General features: G+C 39.2%; 1 protein-coding gene across 5 annotated transcripts in view; it reads left to right on the forward strand.

Annotated features, from left to right (window-relative positions):
* The first annotated feature begins 850 nt into the window (after positions 1 to 850).
* myo7ab (myosin VIIAb) overlaps positions 851 to 25,210 on the forward strand; it is a 59,988-nt gene continuing 35,628 nt past the window's right edge. For 3 of the 5 annotated variants that reach the window (XM_085174121.1, XM_085174123.1, XM_085174122.1), the window contains exons 1-18: positions 851 to 1,127; positions 2,306 to 2,408; positions 9,794 to 9,862; positions 12,647 to 12,760; positions 14,086 to 14,238; positions 14,901 to 15,085; positions 15,289 to 15,410; positions 15,519 to 15,661; positions 16,930 to 17,043; positions 17,760 to 17,913; positions 18,007 to 18,083; positions 18,221 to 18,340; positions 19,036 to 19,178; positions 19,267 to 19,477; positions 19,564 to 19,699; positions 22,987 to 23,093; positions 23,941 to 23,982; positions 24,565 to 24,702. In XM_085174121.1, coding sequence (XP_085030247.1) covers positions 9,845 to 9,862; positions 12,647 to 12,760; positions 14,086 to 14,238; positions 14,901 to 15,085; positions 15,289 to 15,410; positions 15,519 to 15,661; positions 16,930 to 17,043; positions 17,760 to 17,913; positions 18,007 to 18,083; positions 18,221 to 18,340; positions 19,036 to 19,178; positions 19,267 to 19,477; positions 19,564 to 19,699; positions 22,987 to 23,093; positions 23,941 to 23,982; positions 24,565 to 24,702 — 1,977 coding nt within the window. In that variant the 5' untranslated portion in view covers positions 851 to 1,127; positions 2,306 to 2,408; positions 9,794 to 9,844. The remainder of the gene's footprint in view (positions 1,128 to 2,305; positions 2,409 to 9,793; positions 9,863 to 12,646; positions 12,761 to 14,085; positions 14,239 to 14,900; positions 15,086 to 15,288; positions 15,411 to 15,518; positions 15,662 to 16,929; positions 17,044 to 17,759; positions 17,914 to 18,006; positions 18,084 to 18,220; positions 18,341 to 19,035; positions 19,179 to 19,266; positions 19,478 to 19,563; positions 19,700 to 22,986; positions 23,094 to 23,940; positions 23,983 to 24,564; positions 24,703 to 25,210) is intronic. The other 2 variants (XM_085174125.1, XM_085174126.1) reach the window with 1 other exon arrangement.

Genomic DNA, 25,210 nt, shown 5'->3' on the forward strand with positions numbered 1-25,210 from the left:
TGTTTTAATTTACTTTCAAGTTCTTCAGTTGCTGAATGGGCTGCATAGTTTTCATAAATTGCATAGTTCAGAATAGCTATAATTGTACCAGATGGTTGCATTCAGTTAAGTTGGACTAGACTGTAATACAAACCGTTCAGTTTGTCAACAATATAACTGACTGAAATGAGAGAAAGACTGAGTGTGAGACTTTGATATTAGATGAATATTGATAAAGTTTACCTTTATGTACAGAATCTGAATATCGCAAAATATTTTTAAAAATTGCAATAATATCGTATCATGCGTTAAGTATTGTGATAATATTGTATCGTGGGATGTATGGGGATTCCCACCTCTAGTTAAAAGTGCAAAATCTATGTACTTCATATTTCCCAAAGCCTTCCAGTGGGCCAGATTGCCAGATTGGAGTTTTTGCTGAGCTGATTCTGGCTCTGGACTTTGTTTGACACCCCTGTCATATATAATATATTTATTAAGAGCTGAATTAAAGCAGTGTTATTTGCATGCATGCGTCTGTCATGGAGCACTGAGATTCATTACAAACCTGAAAGACCTCACCCACCACTGTGTGTTGCACCCTCGGGTTACATGAATGGGTCTAAACAGTATACAGAGGGACACAGGGGAGGTTCTGATCATAAACAAGACACAAAAAGGCAGATAATCTACACAATTTAAAACCTGCGCATCAGACGATCTGCATTCCCTTTAAAATTCATACCAGAACCAGAACTTGGAAATCATGACCTGGTTCACCTCCCTCTTCACCTCCTTCCCCCAGCTGATCCCTGTACAGTATGTGCCACCAACAGGCTCCACCCTCCCAGCTAATCAGGATCAGCAGCCATGAATGAGACGCAGCAAGAGAGTCTCGAGAGCCCTGTTACTGTCCCAGACATCAGACTGTGAGAGGGCTGCAAGCCACCTGCAGGAGGCTGCGACCACAACGCAACCAGAAGAGCAGAAGTCTGTTGGAAAGATCTAAGAAAACGACAGAAGCAGAGAAAACGACTTAATTCTCCAGTTTCTTCTCCAGCCCTTCTTCAGCCATCCTGTTAACTTTGGGCAGAAGACAACAGAGGATAGAAGAGAAGAATAGTGGATCTTATGAATTGTGCTGAGAGGTAAGTGGGGCAGACGAACATGGGTCGAGGCCTGAGGGCTTATTAGGCCAGAGGGCCGCTGCTCTGCTATAGCTTTAGACTAAAGCCTCTTATTGCTCACTTCGTCCTGTGCCAGCATTTAAAGCAGCCATTGTGTTTCCCTCAAAATAAATAGATCTGGCTGCACTGTGTATTTATTCCATGAAGTCTGGATGGTTTCTTCTAAATTAGATTAGAGATCACCTCTTGTTACATAGGAACGTTTTTAAGTGTCTCTTTGAGAGCAAAAACCAATGAAAGCGGCACAGAGGAACATCATTCATGCATTACAGCAGGTTAGAGAGGAGCAGTGAATGCAAACGTCAAACGCTGAGAGCTTTTCAAACTCAATTATGGCAGCAGGAGTTTATCCCATTGAAGAAGCTGAAACTAGAGAACGGCATTTTTCATTTGATAATCCCCAAACTGATTAACTGATTGTTTCAGCCCTTTACTCAAGGGGATCCTTTTCTAGCACATTTTGGATGGTTTTCAACCACATTTATGAGACCGAATGGACTTCAAGTGTAGATATTCTGAGTTGGGGGGGATTTAACAGCTGTTTCAGAGCTCAATAATTAAATTTTTATGCAAAATCAAGATGGGATATGTGAGGAAAACACCAAGAAGTTGCAAAGTTGAACCAGCGAGTCTGCCTGTGATCCAAGAGAGCAAACATATCTAACACTATTATAAGAAAAATGGGTTTTTTTTATTAGCTAACCAAAGGGTTGGGCCTTTACAACTTCATTGTAAAGAGTTTAAATAGCTTTAGATTTAGGTCAGTTTAAATATGAAGTTAGAAGACCAGCGGCAGACGGGTGACCTCTCTAGGGTGAACTGTACCTGTCACCCTGTGACCCAACGGTGGGTTGGATTGGGCCATGCTTGAATGCATTACCACATAAATCATTTGTGCACACATACAACACACATGGGCCTTCTCAGAGATTGCAGTCTTTAGAGAACTATATGATTGCGGTTTGTCAAATTGGCACCAATGTACACAGTTTAATCAATTTTATTGGTTCACCATATGTTTGACATATAAAAGGTAGATCCTAGAAGTAGGGATACAGCTGAGTAAAAAGTACCTTTAGATGTGCCCCGTTTCAGTATTTTTATTGACTTTTGAGGTTCTCCTATGTTGTGTTTTGCAGACACTGAAGCACTTGACCTCATGGAAATGAGTCTCCTGAACTCTCTTGATCGATGATGAACGTTGCGCGCCCCTGTGCGCCGGAGCCTGTGAATCCCTGCCATGTGAGTCACAGCGGACGCATGTGCTGTGCAAACACTTGTTCGAATAGCATTAGAGGCCACACACACAGATTAGCAGCCGGGGACTTAAAGGTTTCTCTCAGCCGTTACATGAAAATCTCAGATCAGAGTGACTCTGGGTCTCGTAAGAAGAAGAGGTTGAAGAAATAGTTGTTAGGCAGAAAAACAGCAGGAAAGTTAATATGTTGTGTGCAATTTCTATTAGTAAACTTTATTAGATTTTGGCAAGTGAAAAAAAAGAGAAAAAATGAACAATAAACTTTCAGTTGCCCAGTGACAGCTGATTATAAGACTAAGACACAAACAACACCTGGCAGGTGCTTAATTATTTAATCAAGATCTGTCAGCCTTTTGTGGCCTATCAGCCGGTTTGTAGCCTCATTAACTACGACGCTAATGTTGGTTTTCTATTCAGTCCCCTGATGTCATGCAGATTAGAATATCTCAACATTGCCATTGAATTTTTAAGCATTTTCCTCTAAAGCCACAAACATGAGCTTCATGTTTTTAGTTTTAGTTAAATAGCCTAGCATCTATCAGCAAGGCTGTGAGAAGGTGGGATGCCGCAGTACTCCCTATCACAAAAGGCAGACATCACAGGACAGTCAAATGCTCCCAAATATAGACAACAAAACTTATAAACAAAAAAACCCACATCTTTATTGGGGCAAGAGTCCAAAACTCCAGACTGCAGATGAGGGGAAAACTCACCGGCAGATAAAAAGTTCAAACAGTCAGTGTTACAGAATAAGAACACAAGCAGTTTGAGGGTTTAATTATACAAAAGGGAAGATGGGAAACATCAGGGGAACACAGCTGAAAGTAATCATGGAAGAGAAGTCGAGGGACTATCAAAAAAAGTTAACCCTTTAAAACCGGTAGGAGCGGGCACGCTCTGTTTTGCGTAACTATTTTTAAATCCCGGTAGCTCTGCAACCACGTGAGCTAGCGCAATATTTTTTTTTGCATATGAAACCTGAGGAGTTGTACTTACATCTTATGCCATCAGCTTGTCCTAAGTCACAGTTTTCTTCCACATGTAGCTTTGCAAAAACTGCATAAAAAGTGCTTGCAGCAACAAAAACATAATATTCCAGAAACACGCTTTGCCGATCCGATCAGCTGTTCGTAACACTTCCTACATTGGATTAGACGGCAGTGCGAACTATCGCATGTCCGGCATGACCTGGCCGAAACCGGAAGTGACGTCATTTTCGCGGAAATGTAGTTTTTTACGGTCCGGGCCTCAATGAGCCTATACTGGTGTTTTTAAAAGTTATGTTTGACTTTATGACTTTCTGTGTGGTTTCTGGGATGCTTAGGACTCATATTGCACTGCTGGAAATAGTTTATTTTGATGCATAAGCTGCTTTTTTGCAAATTTGCATTATAATATTTATTTTCGTTTTTCCTGCAGTATATAAAAATTGGTGTATTTCAAAAATAAAACTATGAAGGCACTCAAAATAAATTTCCTGTGGTGGGAAACTATTTTGTGCAACTTTTTTGTATTTACAGTTTTGAGGGATAAGCCTCTTAAATTTCTCTAACTAGAAATATATGTTAAAAAAACAAAAACGATTTTCAATTTTTTTGTAGTTTATTGCACTTTTTTGCAATTTATGTAATTACTATGCACTTAATTCCTACATATTATTAAAATCTAGGCTGTAATGGTTGTATTGATGTATAGCAACTTGAAATGCTCCCAAAAATGGCACTACAGCATGTAAAAATATAATATAAGCTCTGGCGGACTTGGTTCTATGGTAGGTCTTAAAGGGTTAAGTACAAACTCGGCAGAAAATGTATAATAATAAACAAAAGAACAGATAAGGGCGTTTTCAATTTTTTATACACTATTGCTGATGTCATTTATTTAAGAAGTAGTGATTTTTTTTTCACCAGCATCATGGTGAAATGACGTTATCCAGTAGTAACCAGTAGTTAAAAGTGGTGCATTTTTTTTAAAATGAGCGATCAGCAGAAATCTATCACAACTGATAAGAGTAATACAAAAACATGATTTTTTTTTATTTTTTTAGCACATTAAGTAGCTTCATCCCTTTGAAAACTCTTAGAATTGTCACACGATGCATGATAGACACACCTTTCCCCAATGATTGTTATATGCTATCCAACTTCTGCTTTTGATCTGGTAAAATATATCAACAATGAGGGTTGTGTTATGTTTTGTTTTGTTTGTTTCTTAAGAGACTGTAGTTTCAAGACTGGCCCTCTTTTTAATGGTTTCATGATCCATTTTCTCACCTGTTTATGAGCCTAATGTTTGCAGGTTGAACAGTTTGCAGACAAAGTTAGGGAAGGACTGCTGAGATGGTTTGGACATGTATAGAGTTGGGAAAGTGGATATGTCGGTCAAAGGATGGATTTATGGATGTAGTGAAGGAGCACATGCAGAGGGTTTGTGTGAGGCAGGGGTGAGGTGGAGGCAGATGATCTACGGTCCGGGCCTCAATGAGCCTATACTGGTGTTTTTAAAAGTTATGTTTGACTTTATGACTTTCTGTGTGGTTTCTGGGATGCTTAGGACTCATATTGCACTGCTGGAAATAGTTTATTTTGATGCATAAGCTGCTTTTTTGCAAATTTGCATTATAATATTTATTTTCGTTTTTCCTGCAGTATATAAAAATTGGTGTATTTCAAAAATAAAACTATGAAGGCACTCAAAATAAATTTCCTGTGGTGGGAAACTATTTTGTGCAACTTTTTTGTATTTACAGTTTTGAGGGATAAGCCTCTTAAATTTCTCTAACTAGAAATATATGTTAAAAAAACAAAAACGATTTTCAATTTTTTTGTAGTTTATTGCACTTTTTTGCAATTTATGTAATTACTATGCACTTAATTCCTACATATTATTAAAATCTAGGCTGTAATGGTTGTATTGATGTATAGCAACTTGAAATGCTCCCAAAAATGGCACTACAGCATGTAAAAATATAATATAAGCTCTGGCGGACTTGGTTCTATGGTAGGTCTTAAAGGGTTAAGTACAAACTCGGCAGAAAATGTATAATAATAAACAAAAGAACAGATAAGGGCGTTTTCAATTTTTTATACACTATTGCTGATGTCATTTATTTAAGAAGTAGTGATTTTTTTTCACCAGCATCATGGTGAAATGACGTTATCCAGTAGTAACCAGTAGTTAAAAGTGGTGCATTTTTTTTTAAATGAGCGATCAGCAGAAATCTATCACAACTGATAAGAGTAATACAAAAACATGATTTTTTTTTATTTTTTTAGCACATTAAGTAGCTTCATCCCTTTGAAAACTCTTAGAATTGTCACACGATGCATGATAGACACACCTTTCCCCAATGATTGTTATATGCTATCCAACTTCTGCTTTTGATCTGGTAAAATATATCAACAATGAGGGTTGTGTTATGTTTTGTTTTGTTTGTTTCTTAAGAGACTGTAGTTTCAAGACTGGCCCTCTTTTTAATGGTTTCATGATCCATTTTCTCACCTGTTTATGAGCCTAATGTTTGCAGGTTGAACAGTTTGCAGACAAAGTTAGGGAAGGACTGCTGAGATGGTTTGGACATGTATAGAGTTGGGAAAGTGGATATGTCGGTCAAAGGATGGATTTATGGATGTAGTGAAGGAGCACATGCAGAGGGTTTGTGTGAGGCAGGGGTGAGGTGGAGGCAGATGATCTGCTGTGGTGACCCCAACAGGGAGCAAATGAAAGAAGAAGACTTTAATGGTACGGATTTAAGTGGTGTTGTAAAATTTCTTGTACTCTTGTGAACAAAATCTGTTGAACTACTAAAGTATTTCATACACCTGGCTGACCTCTAAGCTCCACAGCACTTTTATCTTCTCTTTTATTTCTCCCTATAAATGATTTAGGTTCTACTTTAGTAACTTTTTGCACTTATTTTTTCCCTCCTATTTTCAGTGTTACCCCAATATATCAGTATTATGTCTCGCTCATAAATATGTTCAGGTTCTGGTGAATTGAGACAACTTTTGCGCTGTTTCTGCACAGAAATTCAAAGTCAGGCAGTTTGTTTACATGATGTTGCTTATCCTTTGCTGCTATTAGAATAAATGGGGATTACCTCCAACAGATCACATTGTATTACAGCATCCTCTTCATAAGCAGCTCAATGCAAAAGCGTGTCAGTTACATAGGTTACTGTGATAATGGTTTGGATCCTTTATTATATTATTATTACTTTTTTTTTTTATTAAACAAGGGAGTGTTAGAAAGCAGGCAAGAAATATTGAATTATATATTGCTTTTTACACCCAGGAATTGCAAAGTACATTAAAAAAAGCAGCATTTTGAAAAGAAAACAGGACATAAAAGTTCACAAAATTTGATGTACAAGTCTTTTGGAGTAAAGTTACAATAGAACACAGAAAATAAAATTGGGGGTTAATATTTGTGCAAGAATTGAAAACCTGAAAAGTAAATGTCATAAAAGCAGGACTGCTGCAAACACTTGATTAAATTGTCAGAGTAAACAGGGATGTCTTTCGCTGCCTTTTCAACCTCGGAGGTTTTAGAAACGTAAGCGGAAAACTAAACTAAAACTGAGTGAGGAAAATATTTTAGCGAACTGGAATATTAGTAAAAAAAAAATAAACAGTGTGTGTACTTACAAAATTAAAATAACATAAAAATACACAGGAAATTTATTTGGTTTCTTTATTTTTTTTGTCAACATATGTCAACAGAAATCAGCCTGTTAATGCTTTTAATGTATAAGTAGCTTTAAATGTTGTATAACTTCAGGTATTTCACACAAAAGGAAACAAATTAATCTGGGAGTAATTTAAGTACTCTTTAATTTTAAGGTAATTTTGCAGTAAAACAAACAATTTCTTCATCTTACATTGTAAATACACTGCATTTTTCAGGACAGTTGAATAATAGAACATCCGTCACGCACACTAACATAATGAATACTAAATAAAGGTGTAAAAAAAAATAAAAATGGGGAAATAGTGTTTGTTCTTCTGCAAAAATAACATGAAATTGCATGTGCATTACTTAAAACAACTTACATTTACATAAGAGTCTAGTAAGTTCCTTTTTCCTGTAAAAACTTCACTCAGGACCCCTTTATTCTAGCTCGCCTACTTTTCAGGAGATATAATCACATGTAACTTCAAATAAAATGCATTGAAATTCATCTGATTACAGTGGGATTACGCCTTTAGTTGCTGGCTGTATTATAAAGTGAGACCAATTTTTACAATGGAAAGAGTCACCTTCTCCATGACATTACATCATAGTTTTCCCAAATGTACCTTTGCATTACTTACTGTACCTTATTTATTTTCTTTTCATTGTTTAATTGTATTTATATCTTTACTAAGTCCCGTTTCTGTTTTTTATTACATTTTTTCTCTTTCACTCTTAAAAAAAAGAGAAAAGGTGTTTGAATAAATACTTATAATTAAAATAAAATTAAAATAAAAACTAGTGGAAAAATGTGAGGCCACGATGACGCCAGTCCACATTGTAAAGTCAGGTGGAGAGCTAAGTGTCTGTGTTTGGGACGGTTGCCAGATTGGCACCCTGTGGTTCTGGATTAGAAGTTCTGTCTTGGTCTAAGCTGAACATATTGTGACTGGTAATTAATTGTATATCAACTCTATTGCCCTTCAGTAGCTTCACTTCACCACATGAAGCTTATTTTTTATGTGCATATAATCAGACTTTAATACAGTTTTCTTTGCAGTCTAAATAAATGTTAACAGATTTATTAGTGCTCCAATGGGTATTTAATAGATTTAGCCCCTCCCCCGTGACATGGTTTATCTTCATCACTCATATCCTCTGGGTCATTGTGTTTCTTCTCTGGCCACACAGGCTATTTATTTTACTAACGTGTTTGTTTTTCCTCAGAATGAATCAGCAGAGAAGCAGTCATCTTAGTTTTATTTCTCCATTCGCCCACCTCATTCATCCTGCCTTTATTAATTCAAACCAATCTATTTGTTTTCTAACAGCTCCAAACCTCGCCTTGTTTAATTAGCTTGTGTCACTCATACTCTAGTAGTTTTTTCTGTGTGTGCTATAGTCAGTACAAAATACAAACCTTTAAAGACTAACAATTCCTCTACTATAGTTCCTTAGACAAAAAGGCCACTATAAACACGTATCCCACTATATGTAACAGCCACATCACCTTTAATATAAATGAGTACAAAAACAGTAAGACAGCCTCACATGGAAGGAAAATCATAGCTGCAACAACTATGCCTCGTACTTAAGCGATGGGATTAGCCCCAGGAATCCCAGTAAGCCTTTAACAGCCCCTATCAGACCCTTTAAACTCTGCACCCGCCTCCCGTTTCCTTCACTGGTTGAACCACAGGACTGTGCGTCTCGGCTCTGAAAAGACTGATGGTGGTCAGAAATGAAAATCAGACTTTTTGTTTACCTCCTCATATTAGATCTCAGACCTCTTACGGCTCCTAAAACCCATCACGAACTATAGCACGTCTCTGATCTAGTTTATTTAAGTGTGCAATATGAAATGTGTCTGGTGTGCACAGTCTCTGCAACTTTTATAGTGATTTTTATGGCACGCAGCTCTACCACAAATGCAGTCCATTGCCCTTTGAGATCAGTGGAGCTTTTTGAAGCTATAGACTGACATGTTTTCATTAGAAATGGGTGGAGGCTCAAACAGAGCTAAAACAGAGTCTAAAATTCAACATGAATCTAAATGAATGATAATAATGATAATACTGCTCTGTATTGGTAGGAGTTAGCCAAAAATGTTCACCATAACAGCTTTGTAGGTGATAAGAAGCCTAATGTTTGTGTCACACAGCTTAGATTTGCTCCTAAATGCTCCAAAAATAAATGAACGCAGTCATAACTTCAATCCTACACAATATACTACGCAACAATATAAACTTAGATATCTTTTGTGTACACTACTAATGCTGACATACTCTCGTGTTGGCAACTGTTAGTCTTCAAAAATCATCCATGTTTCAGCTCGTTTCAGACTGGGGGAAGCAGCAAATCAAAAAAAGCTGGCTTAAAATGAGAGGAAGTGTCTATTTTGAGTAGAGTTAATAGTATAGAGGTAGAAAAAAGCATAATATATCATAATGAATTAAAAGTAGACGTTGTTTTTTCTTGGTCTCAACAAAGAACATGAAAAACTTGTGTATCCTGTTTTTTCCCCCTCATCTGTTCTCTCATCTCGTCAACCATTATCCAAAGAAACCTGTTGAACAGTCTTTGTTTTGGTGACTTTCCCTCAAACTGTGTGTATAAAAATGTGTAATTCATACATACGAAGTAGATGCAGTCTGTTGTCTCAAAGTTAATGTGATGTCTGTGACTGGTTTCATTTTAGAGCCCTCATATGGTGACTTCTGATGACCTGGAATCAACACGAGGCTGAACCATGGTCATTCTGCAACAGGTGGGTCCTGTACCAAATGGTTCTGAATGTCTACAGAATCCTCGTCTGTAGACGTTCACTTCCAACCTCCTTGTCCTGTCCGTGTATTAAAAGTAAGTTCTTAAGTTCGTTTCTGTACAAATGTTTTGTGGGAATTATGGATGGACATTAATGTAAAAAGTCAGGTAATATTTTTTCCTTTGCTGATATTTATTATTTTTAAACTTAGGTGGAGTTTCTGTTGGTGTCCATGTTGTAATGGGACCTGGTTAGATATTGACATCAGCAGTTTATTTGTTGTAGCAGAGAGTCACAGATTTTACTTTGAAGGAAATCTCAGTTTCTGGATTGCATCACACTTTTTGCAGTTTCCTTACCTCTCTGCGAGTATTTGGAGAGTATTTGCACCCAAGTTGATAACAAAAAATATATTGGAGAACAAAGCAGTTACAAGGAACTTTTCAATGCATTACTCGCCAAAAGATTTTTACGTAGCGACCAGTGGACCAGTGTTTTTGCCAGAGGAGAAAAAAAAATTGCATGGATCCATAAGTCAAAAGTTTGGGTTACTATCTCAAAATTTTGAGAAAATAATTAGAAATTTCAAGTTATTTCATATCAGATGCTTTAATTGTCTGAGGTCTAAGTCTTCATAGATGCTGACTCTACCATAATATTTAGAGAAAGGCTAAACAGACTAGTGTTTTTAATTTTTTTTGTTTGTCAGTTAGAATATTGATTTTATTTTTTGTCTAATCGCAGAGACTCAGGAGAAGTTATCTTTGCTGAGGGTTAGAGTTGAGGTTAGGGTGATCACGCTTCAGTGCATTTGTATTATGATGGTTTCTTTTGATTTTCCACTGAGGTACAGAGCTTTCTCTAATGACTTAAGCCTCTGCCATAACCACAAACTTGATACACAGTATTCTGTGTTTGATTATTAAAGAAGGGAAAATTAAACTCAATTTTGTAAAGGCTCAGAAGTCAGTAGGTGAATATCTGAGCACAGCAGCACTTTTTTACTGTCTGTCTGAAGGATCATTTGGGATTTATTGAAGGAGGGCGGAAGGTTACTGAACTCGTTCATTTTTTTCTTCCATATTATTATCATGAGAAGCCATAATCGTTACATCAACCTTGCCAGTGCCTCTGTTCATAAAAGATCGGCTTAAAATCCAGATTGTGGCTCTACTACTTTAACACAAAAAGCATAGTTTCGGTCTCTTTAGCATCAACTCATGCAAGTAGATCAGTTTAACCTGACATTTTAGTGTCTTATGGGAATGTTTGTTTGTTATGGTGGGCCAGCCAGCAGGTTTAATGATTTTAAACCTGCCGAAAATCAAATTGTGAGAAAGAATGATTTATTCAGCGTGAGCTCCACAGTCCTGACACAATAAATATAGAAAAAGCTGGGCAGTTACCTCATATCAGGCCATCAATAGTTTCCCTTTCAATAACTAGATGCCAGTGCCTTTCTCCCCCGAGAGTCCTGCAGGGCACGACTCAGACACTCCTGCACCGTTTCAATCTCAGCTCAGAGCCACGGCTATGAATCTCATTCGAGTGGGAGACATCTGGATGTTGTTAAATGGAAGCAAAAATAGCATCTTTAAGGTCACAGTCTAGACTGTGGGGATGAACGCTGAGCATCGTGCTGCAGTTTTATGATGAGGGTTATACCAGCTCCCCTTCTGATTTACATCTAAATGACACCTCGTGTTTTTCATTCATTGGCAAAACACAAAATGACCTCTGTGCTGACACGTCTATGATGATAAATGCACTTTTTTAGGGTCGGCTGTGTTCATCGGGGTTTACGGGGTGGCTGTAGCTCAGGTGGTAGAGCAGGTCATCTACTGATCGGAAGGTTGGTGGTTCGATCCCTGGCTTCCCCAGTCTGCATGCCAAATATCCTTGGGCAAGATACTAACCCCAAATTGCTCTCCGATGCATCCATCGGAGTATGAATGTGTGTGTGAATGTTACTTAGAAAGCACTTAGAAAGATGTGCTTGTGCGAATGGGTGTGAATGGGTTAATGTACAAGTTGTGTACAGCGCTTTGAGTGCTCAGAAAGAGTAGAAAAGCGCTATATAAGAACCAGTCCATTTACCATTTACCATTTACCATTCATCTCCAGGGGGCTTGCTTTTCATAGTATGTCTAATGGCACAGTCAGTGCCATGATTGGTTGACTGTTTTGTCGATTTTTAATACCTCCTGTAGCAACCTGCTCAGGCATGGTTTTTGCTAAGTGTTGGTTCCACCTCAGGAAAATTAAGCCTTATTTGTTGTAACATGGGGTTACCTAAGTCTCAGTGTTACATCATGGCCTTTCTGGTGGATGTGGTCAAGTTTAAATCCTTTTTTCAGGCTAAATCCTCAAAATTGTGACCAGTTGGCAGCTGAAAAACTGGGTAACTGGGTGTGTGGTGCAACTGATATTTCCTGGTTATCCAACATGTATATTCAAATAGTTGAATGCAGACATGGAGACCGTAACAAATGTCATGTACAGCTAAGGCACATGCAGCTCATCAGGTTTTGCAGCTGTTATGGGGAAAACCTGATGTTTTCTGCTCAAATTTCAAAATAACATCTAGGAATAAAAAGAGTTAAAGTATATATATGAAATAAGAAATTATATGATTACAAACAGTTGACATCTTCTGTTACAGAATTTTTTAACAAGTGCTCTGAACTTTCCCAGGGAGATAAAAAAAAATTCAGCTTCAGTTTGCTCTGATATTATGATGTTATTCTATTACTTCCTGCAGTCTTTAACTAAAGTTTTGTAATCCAGGGGGACTATGTGTGGCTGGATCTTAAAACGGGCCGGGAGTTTGACGTCCCCGTGGGAGCCGTGGTCAAACTGTGCGACTCTGGACAGATCCAGGTTCTGGATGATGAAGGCCGGGTAAGTCTGCAGAAAAGCAGGAAGGACCTGAAAGCAGTACTTCCAAGGTAGACTACATAAACAAGAGAAACTAGAATTTAGGTTTTACAAATATGAAAACAAAGGAGACTGCGTAGATACTGTGATAAGGACTGAAAGTGGACTGATGCTATATACACACACAGAGTATAATCAGGGAGGACTTGATGACAGGATACGACAAAAACCAGAGAACACAAGTAATAAGAACTAAAGGCCAAAAACAGAGGAAAAGATTTATAAACTAAGAGCTCCAAACGCCCAAGCTTAGATTCTAAATAAATCAAGAATAGTTAACAATAGACTTGAATTCAGAGTCAAAAACTCAGACTGTGTTTTGCTGTTGCACACTTGTATTGTATTAGACCATTAAACCTAATCTGCTTCCAATAATTTGTAATGCTTTTCATGGTCATGGGTTTTAAATGGTTTGAACTTTTTTGAGTATTTGCTTCATTCTTAGTTCACTTATTACTTTCACCTTTCTTCATGTGTTCCCTTAGCATTTTAAGCCCTTGTTTCTTAGTTCGAGCTTCTGTTTGTATTAGAGTTTGATCCATCAGTGTCTCGCTTCATGTTCAGTGTTTCTATTTAGTTTGTGTTTTACTTAGTCTCCCATGCATTGTCTCTAGTTTTAGTTTCTGTCATTTAACTTGATTGTGTTCAGTTGTGTTTAGTTCCTAGTTCCCCTCCTGTTTCCACTTACCTCCTTGTGTCATGTGTATTTTTAGCAGTTTGCCTGTTTTCTTTGTTATGTTGTTCTGATCTCTTGTTTCTAGTGTGTTCCTGATATGGTTTCCTTTGGCTTTTGAACTTTGTTTTGTCTTTTTTTTTTTAGTTTTTTTTTTTTTTGGGGGGGGGGGGGGGGGTTGAAATCAGCCTCAATAAACTCTCATCTGCTAACAGACCAAGATGAAGTGCACAAGTCAAGTTGTTTAACAATCAAGTTCTGTGTTGTGTTGATCTGCAGCATTGAAGACAGAATTTTACTTGAATGTTATCGGATTGATTGAATTTTATTTTAGATATTTTTTCTTTATTTCTAACTCTAAACCACACTCCTTCTGTCTTACTGTTGATACCAGTGTTCATTTTATTACAATTATTATTTTCATTCCCCGTCTAAACACCACTGTACCCTGAATCTGTTTATATGACAGGTAGCATACAGATTTTTTTGTCGTTTTAAAATGACACAAAACTGCCAATTAATTGTTTCCGTCAAAGAAGGATGAGTCAGTGTGACTTCATGTGGCTTTTGAGGCCTTTGTTCCTCTAATCTGCTTCCTCGTTCCTCACCAATGCAGGAGCACTGGATTTCCCCTCAAAATGCCACCAACATCAAACCCATGCATCCAACCTCCATACACGGGGTGGAGGACATGATCCGTCTGGGTGACCTCAATGAAGCTGGCATCCTCCGTAACCTGCTAATCCGCTATAATGAATGCGTCATCTACGTAAGTTTCCCTTTGTGGCACCAACGCAGCTGCATGTACGATCGCCTGAGGCGCAATTAGTTTCTGTAACTTCCAGGCCTTTTACTCGCGTGTTCAGCAAAGCAGTAACCACTGGCTTTGGCCCAGTTAAGGTCTTATTCAGGTTAATCTGTTTACTTGTATCTTAAGCGCCCAGCAACAGCAGCATTTACTTGTTGCTATAAATAAAACAGAACGTCCCTTCCTTGCTGTTTGACCGGAGGTTCACCGATAGAAACAGGCATTTGTACTTGTAGTATAAAGAACAGCTTTGTGACTTGACTAATGCTTTTCGGCCTCTAGCCTTCATCAGGGTCATTAAGAACTATATTGTACACAGCATAAATGTTTGAGTAGAAAAAAAATCTTAATAGGAAAAATGTTAAACAGCCACTCATATGCATTCAGTAAACCTTACCACCAATTCCCCCAATCATGTGATTACACAGGAAAAAAATGTAAAACACCCAATCTTAGAAATGCTAGTAAGTCAAAGTTAAGACCACTAAATAGGAATAATAGAGTGACATTATTTTTATAATCATACCATGTTAGTAGTGTTTGATTCACATATTTTGTCCCTGAGTTTTTGATCTATCTCATGTTTAAAACATCGACTTTCGTCTGTCTTTGGGTGTCTGCAGACATATACAGGCTCAATACTGGTAGCAGTCAACCCTTACCAGCTGCTGCCCATCTACACTCCAGACCAGATCCGCCTCTACACCAATAAGAAGATCGGCGAGATGCCGCCGCACATATTCGCCATCGCAGACAACTGTTACTTCAACATGCAGCGGAACAACAAGGACCAGTGCTGCATCATCAGGTTTGCGCTTGATCATTTCATAAGAACTTAGAGTGATGGACGTGCACCATTTCTAAACAGGAAAACCTCTGTTGGTTAAAAAGGGAGAACGAGGCTGGTCATAGTTAGTATCCTTTGTGTGCTGCTGCTGTTTGAATAGTTTATTTGTAATTAAATCATCATGTTTATTGCATGACTGTGTCACTGTTTTCTTTATGAGGCAGCGGTGAGTCTGGAGCTGGGAAGACTGAGAGCACAAAGCTGATTCTGCAGTTCCTCGCTGCCATCAGCGGGCAGCACTCCTGGATAGAGCAGCAAGTCCTAGAAGCCACGCCTATCCTCGAAGGTAAGCATTAAACTCCAAAAAAGATCACCTTCAGTCCACGAATGGACAGTGAACATGGAAGAAAGTGTCATGGATCACCTTCATCGTCTTGTTTGTCAATTTTTTCAGCTTTCGGCAATGCCAAGACAATTCGAAATGACAACTCCAGTCGCTTTGGGAAGTACATAGATATCCACTTCAACAAGCGAGGGGCCATTGAAGGAGCCAAAATAGAGCAGTACCTGCTGGAGAAGTCCCGCGTGTGTCGACAGGTGAGAAACCAGATCCAGATGAAATATGTTAAATCTTTCACAACTCCAACCACAATTAGTCAACATTTGTAGACAGATGGATGGTAAGCAATGATCTAGACCTGAGAATGCAGTTTGGGATGGGCCTGAGTGAAGATTGATGGCTGCTCCTGGGTAGAGGTTATCTGACAGCGAGTCTAGGAGTTGTGATCCTGCTTCTGAACCTTAGATAAATACAGTTTAATATTTTTTACAAAATCAAAAGTCTGACATCAATGACAGACATACAGTCTCAAGTTTACATGATGACTGTTTTTACTACTAAAATACACATTAACCAAATAATAAACAAATAAAGAAGCTATTGTGAGCATATTTGCAATAAATATTGAAGAATTAAATTATTAATTTAACTAAAACTGCAAGACGTTGGATGGTGATTTTGTCTGTTTGGGTTTGTGATCATTTTCAATTTATTTAAATTCAGTTTTATTAATATAGCTCCAAAGCACAGCAACCGTTGCCCAAGTTGTTGTAAGGTAGTAAGATAAAGATTCTACGATAGTAGAAAGAAAACAGAAACAATCAGACAATCAGAAAAACTCCCTTTTAACAGGAGGGAGTCTCACCTGTCTTAATGTTTTACTAGTTTGTCATTTATTATTTGTTTATACAGCAGCTGCCTCCACTTTGGTGTTCACAGGAGTTGTTATATTTAATAAAAAATCAAACTCTTCACAGCTGAATCAAAGTGTGTAATTAGTCATTTACACATGACTAGGGGCGATCGTGGCTCAAGAGTTGGAAGTTCGCCTTGTAATCGGAAGGTTGCCGGTTCGAGCCCCGGCTCGGACAGTCTCGGTCGTTGTGTTGACACTTGACACTTCACCTACCGCCTACTGGTGATGGCCAGAAGGGCCAACAGAAGCGAGGTCAGTCTGCCCCAGGGCAGCTGTGGCTACAACTGTAGCTGCCTCCAACAGTGTGTGAATGTGTGTGTGAATGGGTGGATGAGTGCTTTGGGGTCCCTAGGCGGGACTAGTAAAAGCGCTATACAAATACAGGCCATTACCATTACCATTTATTTATCATTAATTAAACAGGGGCAGATGAGCTATTCAGTCTCCCTGCATATGTGGACATATTACATACAAAAAAAAAATACTGGTCCAAGATTAATAATATATACACTTTATGATACGTAAACAGTATCACGTAGATGCTGCTTACATGTGCATAGCATATTGTGTGTCGGACATACAGGGTTTGCTTCTTTCTTGCTCCTGCAGGCTCCAGATGAGAGAAACTACCATATTTTCTACTGCATGTTGAAGGGCATGGCTCCTGAAATGAAGTCAAAGCTGGGCCTGGGCCTTGCCACAGACTACGCCTACCTCACTATGGTGAGTCTCGCCAGTTAATTACTCATTTTTAGTGATAAAAATGAGTAATTAAGAAATCGATGTAGCCGAGTTTAGCACTTAGGACATCACTGTGTTTTTTGTTTATAACAGGGTGGACTACTGCAGTGTTCTGCTATCTGCTCTATTAAAAATGTTTTTAATTAACCTCAATATATTTCAAATCTCTACAGTCTGAGTGTTTACTGGGCCTGGAAGGAGAGAACACAGTGGTGCCTTTCATCTTACATGTTGCTTTTAAAATCACTTTCTTGTCTTTAAAGCTCTTTATGTTCTTGCTCCAGTATGTAGTGCACCCTCTCCGGTCCTCCACAACCAAAGGATTAACAAAGTGTTATTTTAGTAAAAGAAAAAATTACCAATCAAAATAAAGTATGTCTCAATTAATGCATGAGGTTACAAAAAAAACAGTGAGTGGAAAAAGACTGTGTCCTGATGGTAAAATGAAGCTAAAGTACAGAAACATAAATGGTGCAGTAAATGTTGTGCACAAAGCTTCAGGGATCATAAGTAATATAATAATAATGTAAAGTTAATTTACCTTTTCCGATAAAGAGCAGCACGTAGCTGCTTCCCAGAACATTTCACTCGGAGCTGTCAGGTAAAACCCATTAAGCCACATTGCAGTTACCTGGAGCCGCCGGCCTGGTTCTGCTCATAAACAGCAGACCTGAACTTGGATTTCTTTTATATCACAGGGTAGCTGCACAAAGTGTGACGGTCGTAATGACCTGAGTGATTATTCCAGCATCCTGTCAGCCATGAAGGTTCTCATGTTCACCGAGACGGAAACCTGGGAGATTTCCAAGCTTCTGGCTGCCATCCTGCATATGGGAAACATGCGATTCGAGGGTGCGTGAATACACAAATCTGAAGCATCAATCAGAAAATTTGCAAACTTTACAAACCTGTGAAGAAAACGATGTTCTGTCTTGCTTCCCTCAGCTCGTACCTATGATAATTTGGACGCCTGTGTGGTTGTGAGATCTCCTGACCTGGTGACCGCTGCGTCGCTTATGGAGGTCTGTAACTGTTCTCACACACATGATTGACACACAACCATTTTACTGTTCTTCCTTAGAAAAGAGTGGCTTTAAATCTCTTTCAAATTGATATCTGGCAGTTTTTTGGTGATGCTTTTGTTCGTTGTGAACCGTAGGTGGAGCCTAAAGATGTGATGGTGTGTTTGACGACACGAACCCTCATCACACGTGGTGAAAGTGTTGTCACCCCTCTAAGTGTGGAGCAAGGCCTGGATGTCAGGGACGCCTTTGTTAAGGTACCGATTTTGTCCTGTTTTAGAGGTAATACACGTAATCACCAAGTCTTTCACAGATCATGTTGTGATTGTCCTCCAGACAATCCAACTTCTTCTTTCTATGAGGCTGTCTTTCTGCAGACACACTCTACAGCTATAGCTGGTAACAGAGTCCTTGACTTACTCTCCAGGAGATCTGCTGTGAGCTAAAGAGCCAATTTAGCCATTACCTGCAAGTCGGAGAGCTCGTTCATGTACAACTATGCAAGACTCACTTATTCTGCAGAGCAGGCGAGAATTTAAGACCCTAGATATTATTACAAGGCATGGACATTTGTTATCACTGTCATAATGGTTTTATGGAGCTTGGTTAGGAGAGCCTGCACAGGTGCGATGCACACACAGGAAGGTGCTGGCTTACCTTAAAATGTGTCCCTCCACTTACCCCCCTACGCTGGTGGATGGGACACTGCTGGTTATTTCTACACCTTTGGTGGTAATTGTGTAACATTTTCCCATTCCTAATAACTATGAAGTATTTATGTTGGAGTGAAGTCTGGGAAAGGGTCTGTGGGAAAATATTTTTGGGAGTCTCCGAACCTTAATGACGCTAATGACGTTGCCGTACAACGAAGCCAATGATGGTGATGAAGAAGCACACTTAGGAGGCGGTGAGCGAGTCTGCTTCAGCAAAGTTCATGAATTCTGTCATCCAGGGGATCTACGGGAGGTTGTTTATCTGGATAGTGGATAAGATTAATGCTGCCATATACCGACCTCCTTCCTGCGAGAGTACCATCATCCGAAGATCCATCGGTTTGCTGGACATCTTCGGCTTTGAGAACTTTATCGTCAACAGGTGAGAAGTTGTGTAAAAGAGTGTTTTTGTAGATCATTTATGCTACTTTATTAGTTTAACGCTGTCTTCTTTTTTTTTTCCACTGTAGTTTTGAGCAGCTGTGCATCAACTTCGCCAACGAGAACCTGCAGCAATTCTTTGTCCGCCACGTCTTTAAACTGGAGCAGGAAGAATACAACCTGGAGGACATCAGCTGGCAGCACATTGAGTTCACAGACAACCAGGATGCATTGGACATGATCGCCAACAAACCCATGAACATCATCTCCCTCATAGATGAAGAGAGCAAGTTTCCCAAGGTGCAACAGATATTTAGTAGATACCTGTAAAGATAAGTCTTGCTGAATTTGGCTTTGATTGATGTGCGTTTTTTTTATTTTTTCAGGGAACTGATGCTACGATGCTGTATAAGCTCAACTCTCAGCACAAGCTCAACTCCAACTACATTCCACCTAAAAACTGCTACGAAACCCAGTTTGGTATCCAGCACTTTGCAGGAGTTGTACATTATGAGACCAGAGGTATGTCCCTGTTCATCAGATTTTTTTCTGTTTGTGTTGGTTTGTCTGATTTAAACTTATATTGAAGCAATGTTTTTTATTCTCTCACTGATACGTTTAAAAATGCCAGCAGGAATTGGCTGTACTCAACAGGCCAGTCACAAAAGTTGCATAGACCTGACGTGTAGTTACATGTCTAGGGAGGTGCACATCGGGTTACAACGTTGATTTCCCGCTGAAGCATAAATTTCCAGTAACTCCAGACCCTAATTTGTCCTTTGAAGGTTGTTTTCCCGAGTCTTTCAATCAAGTGGGAGAAATAAACATTCTATCAAAAGGTCATTCAGAAAAGTTAGCTGCAGGCACACTGAGAGGATATTGATTCTGAAATCAACCTGTCCTGACAGGATTTTGCTTGTTTCCTCAAAACGAATGTGTTCTTCCCGAGTTATTACTTTTAAAAGGTCAGTAGGGAAAGTTACCAGCAGGCACATTAAGATGATATTGATTAAAAAATAACTTGAAGAAGTTTTTTCTGAGGAAGCTCAGACAGTTCGGATGAGGGTCTCACGGAGGGTATTTGGCTACAGCAGTCTTAATAGATGCTTCATCACATCTGACCAGAGCTCTCACCTCTCAGGCTCTTACAGCTGCTGGAGAAACTAATCATTACCACATACTCTGAGCTGGTCCAAAACTGAACACTTTGTGTCACAAGATTCACTCAGAATTACATTAAAAAGGATATTAAGGATAAATATCGGTTTCAATCAGAAATTCTTCATCTGCAAAAATCAAAGCAAGAATTTAGAGTTTAGATGCCAGAAGAATAGTTACAAAGAAATCATTTAAGCCAGATGTTCCGGTCTTAAGGGATATCGACACAGGAAGCGATTCACTCATCGTGCATTGTTTTGATGCTGGGAGTCGGCTCTGGTTGCCTGGTAACCATCTAACATGTCTACCAACTTGTCATAAGTTAATGTCATATCCTTCACACTCATTGGTAGTTGAGAAAAGTTTAAAAGGGCATCCACACAGGAAGTGACTAGCAGCAATGTAGCGTCCAGAGTAGGGATGGGTATCATTTAGGTTTTATCCAATACTGGTGCCAAACCGGTACTTTTGAAACGGTGCCGGTGCTTAAACGGTGATCGAACCGGTGCTTAAAGAATGGAAAACACAAACTTGTCCAAAAACCTTTTATGTTTAGCTGTTTTTTTGTAAAAAGATAACAATGTTAGCCTTTTCTGCAGCTATAGGTCATATATGGTATCATTCTTGGCTGGAAGCAGTGCTTAAACAATGGAAAAAACACAAACTTTGTCCAAAAACCTCTCATGTTTAACTGTTTTCCACTTTTTCTTTGGTCATTTTAGCCTTTTTGGCCAGGGTGAAGGGAGTATCTGCCATCAAACAAGAAGACAGCTGCATGTAGCTATGATGATGTTTGCTAGTTCACCTTACGTGCATTAATTTAATAACGTGATTAGCCTACTCAACGTAAATTACACACGAACAACATTAAGCTACTGACCCAGAGAAGAACGGCTGCTGCTGCCATCATCATTTCTGCTACACTGGCAGGGCTAGGGGCCAGGACTCTCCTCTTCGGGTTCTTGGGGGATGTTGCTAACTCCGGTTCCGATAACAGGCACCACACCGGCAGTAGATGTCCTCGGTGTGAGCTCTTGCAGCAAGCTATCAAATACGGTGCATTTCCCGGCTTAAAAAAACGCTATGCGTTGCCAGGTGTTTCATCAGATTCGAGGTGTTACCTCCTTTGCACAGTATCAGCTTAAAGCACTTGTTGCAGGCTGCTGAGTTTGCATATTTTGCTGTGAAGTACAGCCAGAGTTTTGACCGCTTCGCCTTGGGCATTTTTAATCTGTAGCTCTGCTTTAAAAGAACGTACGTACCTGGGCCCGCCTACTATACTTGGAAAGGTAAAATGATTGGCTAGAATTCAAAGTGTATGACATCTCAGGAAATAAAGCACCGAAATGTGCGCTGCTTTTCGGTCTGGTTACTACTGTTTATGTCAGAACCGGTGCCATGATACCGGTACCCATCCCTAGTCCAGAGGCCACTGAAAGTCAATTACATTCAGCGACTTTAAGTGACTACAGGCACTACAGGCACTACGGGGACCCGCCCATTGGCCTCTCAACTTCAAGACAAGACATTGAAGCCACAACACATGAGAGTGAAGGATAGTGTTGACTGACGTATGAGACCATGGTAAATACATAGGGTTACCTAGACAACCACAGCCTGGAATGTCCACTAGTGGCCGATCATCAGCTTCAACACACTCCTTAACTCAGGACCAGCCCAATTCCCATTCCCAGTGTTTATTTGTCCTATGTGACTGGTTCCGGTGTGGATTAGCTATTTTTTTTAATTTTAACCTCCTAGGACCTGGCATCCACATATGTGGACATCCCATTTTGGGTTATTTAGACCAAAATACTCAATTTTGCTCTACAAGGGCCTGATATCCACTTACGAGGACATTATATGCTACTGTTCTATCGAAATTTTAAATGAATATCCTCATACGTGGCTCTCATTTTTCTTAGAAACAAAAATCAGGTAAAAAAAAAAAATCTGGTAATTCTTTTTTTTTTTTACATTCATTGGTTCCCAATATGCCGAAATATCAAAGAGAAATGAAAAATGCATGCCGTGGAAGAGTTCGGGTCTTAGGAGGTTAAGTTTAACAGCTTAACCACACTTTGTTTAATGTCTCTAAGCTACAACATGCAGACCAGCTTTGAACAGAATTCACTAACATGTCATTTCATCCTCAGGAAAATATCCCTTGGTTTGTTTGAGTTTGTTTGGAAATTGTTGAAAATTGTGAATCAGACTCTTAGCTAAGTGTTGTCTCCCTTCAGCTGCTGGATATTTAATTGGTTTTGATGTGAATGCAAAACCTAAACTTCTCTTACACGTATTGAAACTTGAGGTGACTGTTGTGATTTGGTGCTATATAAATCAAATTGAATTGAATATTGCTCATGCACGATACTGTGCTGCTGTATGAAGTTTAGCTTGTTTCTTTAAAATCATTGCATTTTCATTTAATCTGAAAAGGTTATTCAAGAAAGTTAGCAGTTGTCACACTCACAGAAGATATTGATTAAAACGTTTCAGTTCAATTTAGTGTTGAAAACATGACCAAAATATAGTGATTTTTTTTGGAAATAAATTTCTGTGCAAAAATCAGTGCAGTAAAAATGTTGATTCAAATAAGATATAATCAGTCCACTGTCTTGCTTTTTCTCATTACGCCCTCCTTTCAGGCTTCCTGGAGAAAAACCGAGACAGCCTCCACACTGACATCATTCAGCTCGTCCACTCGTCCAAGAATAAGTTCATCAAGCAGATCTTCCAGGCTGATGTTGCCATGGTGAGACCAACAAATGCATTAAAATCATGACACTGTACGTTGTATCTTTTTTCTGTTTTGTTATTTGGTTATTTGGGTTGGTAAATAATCGATATTCACTTTATTTATGATTTTGGCTTTGAGCTGGAAGAACTCATTACTTTCTTGGATTAATTTTCACTACAAAGCTTATGAAGGCTTTTACAGCAGCGCACCTTCACGCCTCTCGAAGAGTTCAGCCTCACTGATTGTTTGTTCAGCTTGAGCTACAATGACAGAAAGAGAGCCTTTGGTCAAGAGGAGTAGGTAGAAGAAGTAAAAGACATTAAGCCTGAGCAGCTGCCTTTGTTTTACCCGGCCCCTGTCAGCAACATGAGACTGTAGCTTTCCATCACTCTCCCACTGCACAGATCTCCCACGATGTGCACATCTGCCACCCCGTCTTTGGTTTGGCTGCAGCTTTGCAGGGACTGTGAGTTGCCCTTGTGAGGCAAGCTTAAAGGTCCTAGCTCCCTACCTGATGACCCGATGTCCCACACCGCATCCACCTCTCTCTTTATTAATTTGTTTTAAAGATTTATAAATTGCATGATGTTTAAGATTGTAAGTAATTAGATTAAACATGTACTTATGAAATTACAATATTGATCAAAATGATCATGAATATGTTTTTTACCATAGCCGAGCAACCCTACTTTAACACATTGCATCATTTTCAGTTTCTTTCTGAAGCGTTTTAAATCTGTAGACCGGTGTTGTTAACATCGCTGCTGTCTTCTGCCTTCCTTCGGCTTCTCTCCTAATGACAAACACCTCCTCTCACTCTGCTCTCTTTTCTCTTTCCTCTTTCTTTTCCTCTTGAAATCAGTTTCTGTGTGGCTATCAGCAGCCCAGCACACCTGCTCCCAAGGTAATCACCAGCCTTTAGCCACATGTGGTCTCTCCAACCCCGTGTGTGTTCTCTTAAGCCGAGTCCAATTATCCATGACGTGCTTAGCAGCATCCCTCTGCTCCCTCCCAGCCCTTCTTTTTATTTCACAGGTGTGCCAAAAGCAGAGGGGAACATTGTGCCGATGAGGGGAAATTTGGCGTGAAGTTAATGAAAAATAAGCTTTCAAACTCTCTGACACAGTAGGCAGTTCTGCATACAGACGAAAACTCCTGCATGCTTTTAAAATGTTTAAATCTAATTGTGTTTTGGCTTTACTCACAGGATCACAGTGACAACTGGTGTCAGAGATTTTGTGTTTTCTCCTCTTTTAATTGTCCGTCGTGTGCAATAGAAATAACGTGTGAGCGATCTGTGTTTGCTTTGTGGATCTTAAGAGTTTGAAGCCACTGGTTATTTATGGTTGTAGGCGTTCGAAATTACATTCCCATTTAGGGTGTTTTATATACCATTGTGATGTCCCACAGCAGCATCAATAGCATGTCTTTACCTGCAGTGCAAACATTCTGAAACTATCTGTTTTGTATGTGTTTGCGTTCGTAGGGTGCTGAGACAAGGAAGCGCTCCCCGACTCTGAGCAGTCAATTCAAACGATCTCTGGAGCTGCTGATGAGGACGCTCAGTGTGTGTCAGCCGTTCTTCGTTCGCTGTATAAAACCCAACGAACTTAAAAAACCCATGGTGAGCATGATTTATTACTATGTATGCGCTTCTGTGTTGCGATGCCCCAGAGTACAGAGATATGTTCAGAGTAGGGTGACCATATTTTGATTTCCAAAAAAGAGGACACTTAGCTCAGTCATGAAGAACTTGCTTAAAGAAACATATTTAACATATTTAAACGATTCCTTCTCTGTGTGGTTAATTAATTGTGAAATAAAATATGTCATATAGGCTTTTACAAGTCAACAAGTGCAAAAAAAATAACTTAAAACCTCATCTGCATAAAAAAAATTACCAGTACTGGGTCGGTATGAGGGCTGGACTGGGACAAAAAATTGACCAGGGCATTTTGACTAGAGACCGGCCCACCAGGTATTACAGGAAAAGCCATGAAGCCTTTGAATGAAAACGAACGCTGTTGTGACAGTGATGTACACAGTCTTGTTGGTATATGTATGATTTCTATACATTGTACATCAGATAAGAACTTTGTTTGTAAGATTCAGATAATTATTTTTTAAAACCT

Source organism: Neolamprologus multifasciatus, chromosome 10 (assembly GCF_963576455.1).
Source record: "Neolamprologus multifasciatus chromosome 10, fNeoMul1.2, whole genome shotgun sequence".
Taxonomy (NCBI): Eukaryota; Metazoa; Chordata; class Actinopteri; order Cichliformes; family Cichlidae; genus Neolamprologus; species Neolamprologus multifasciatus.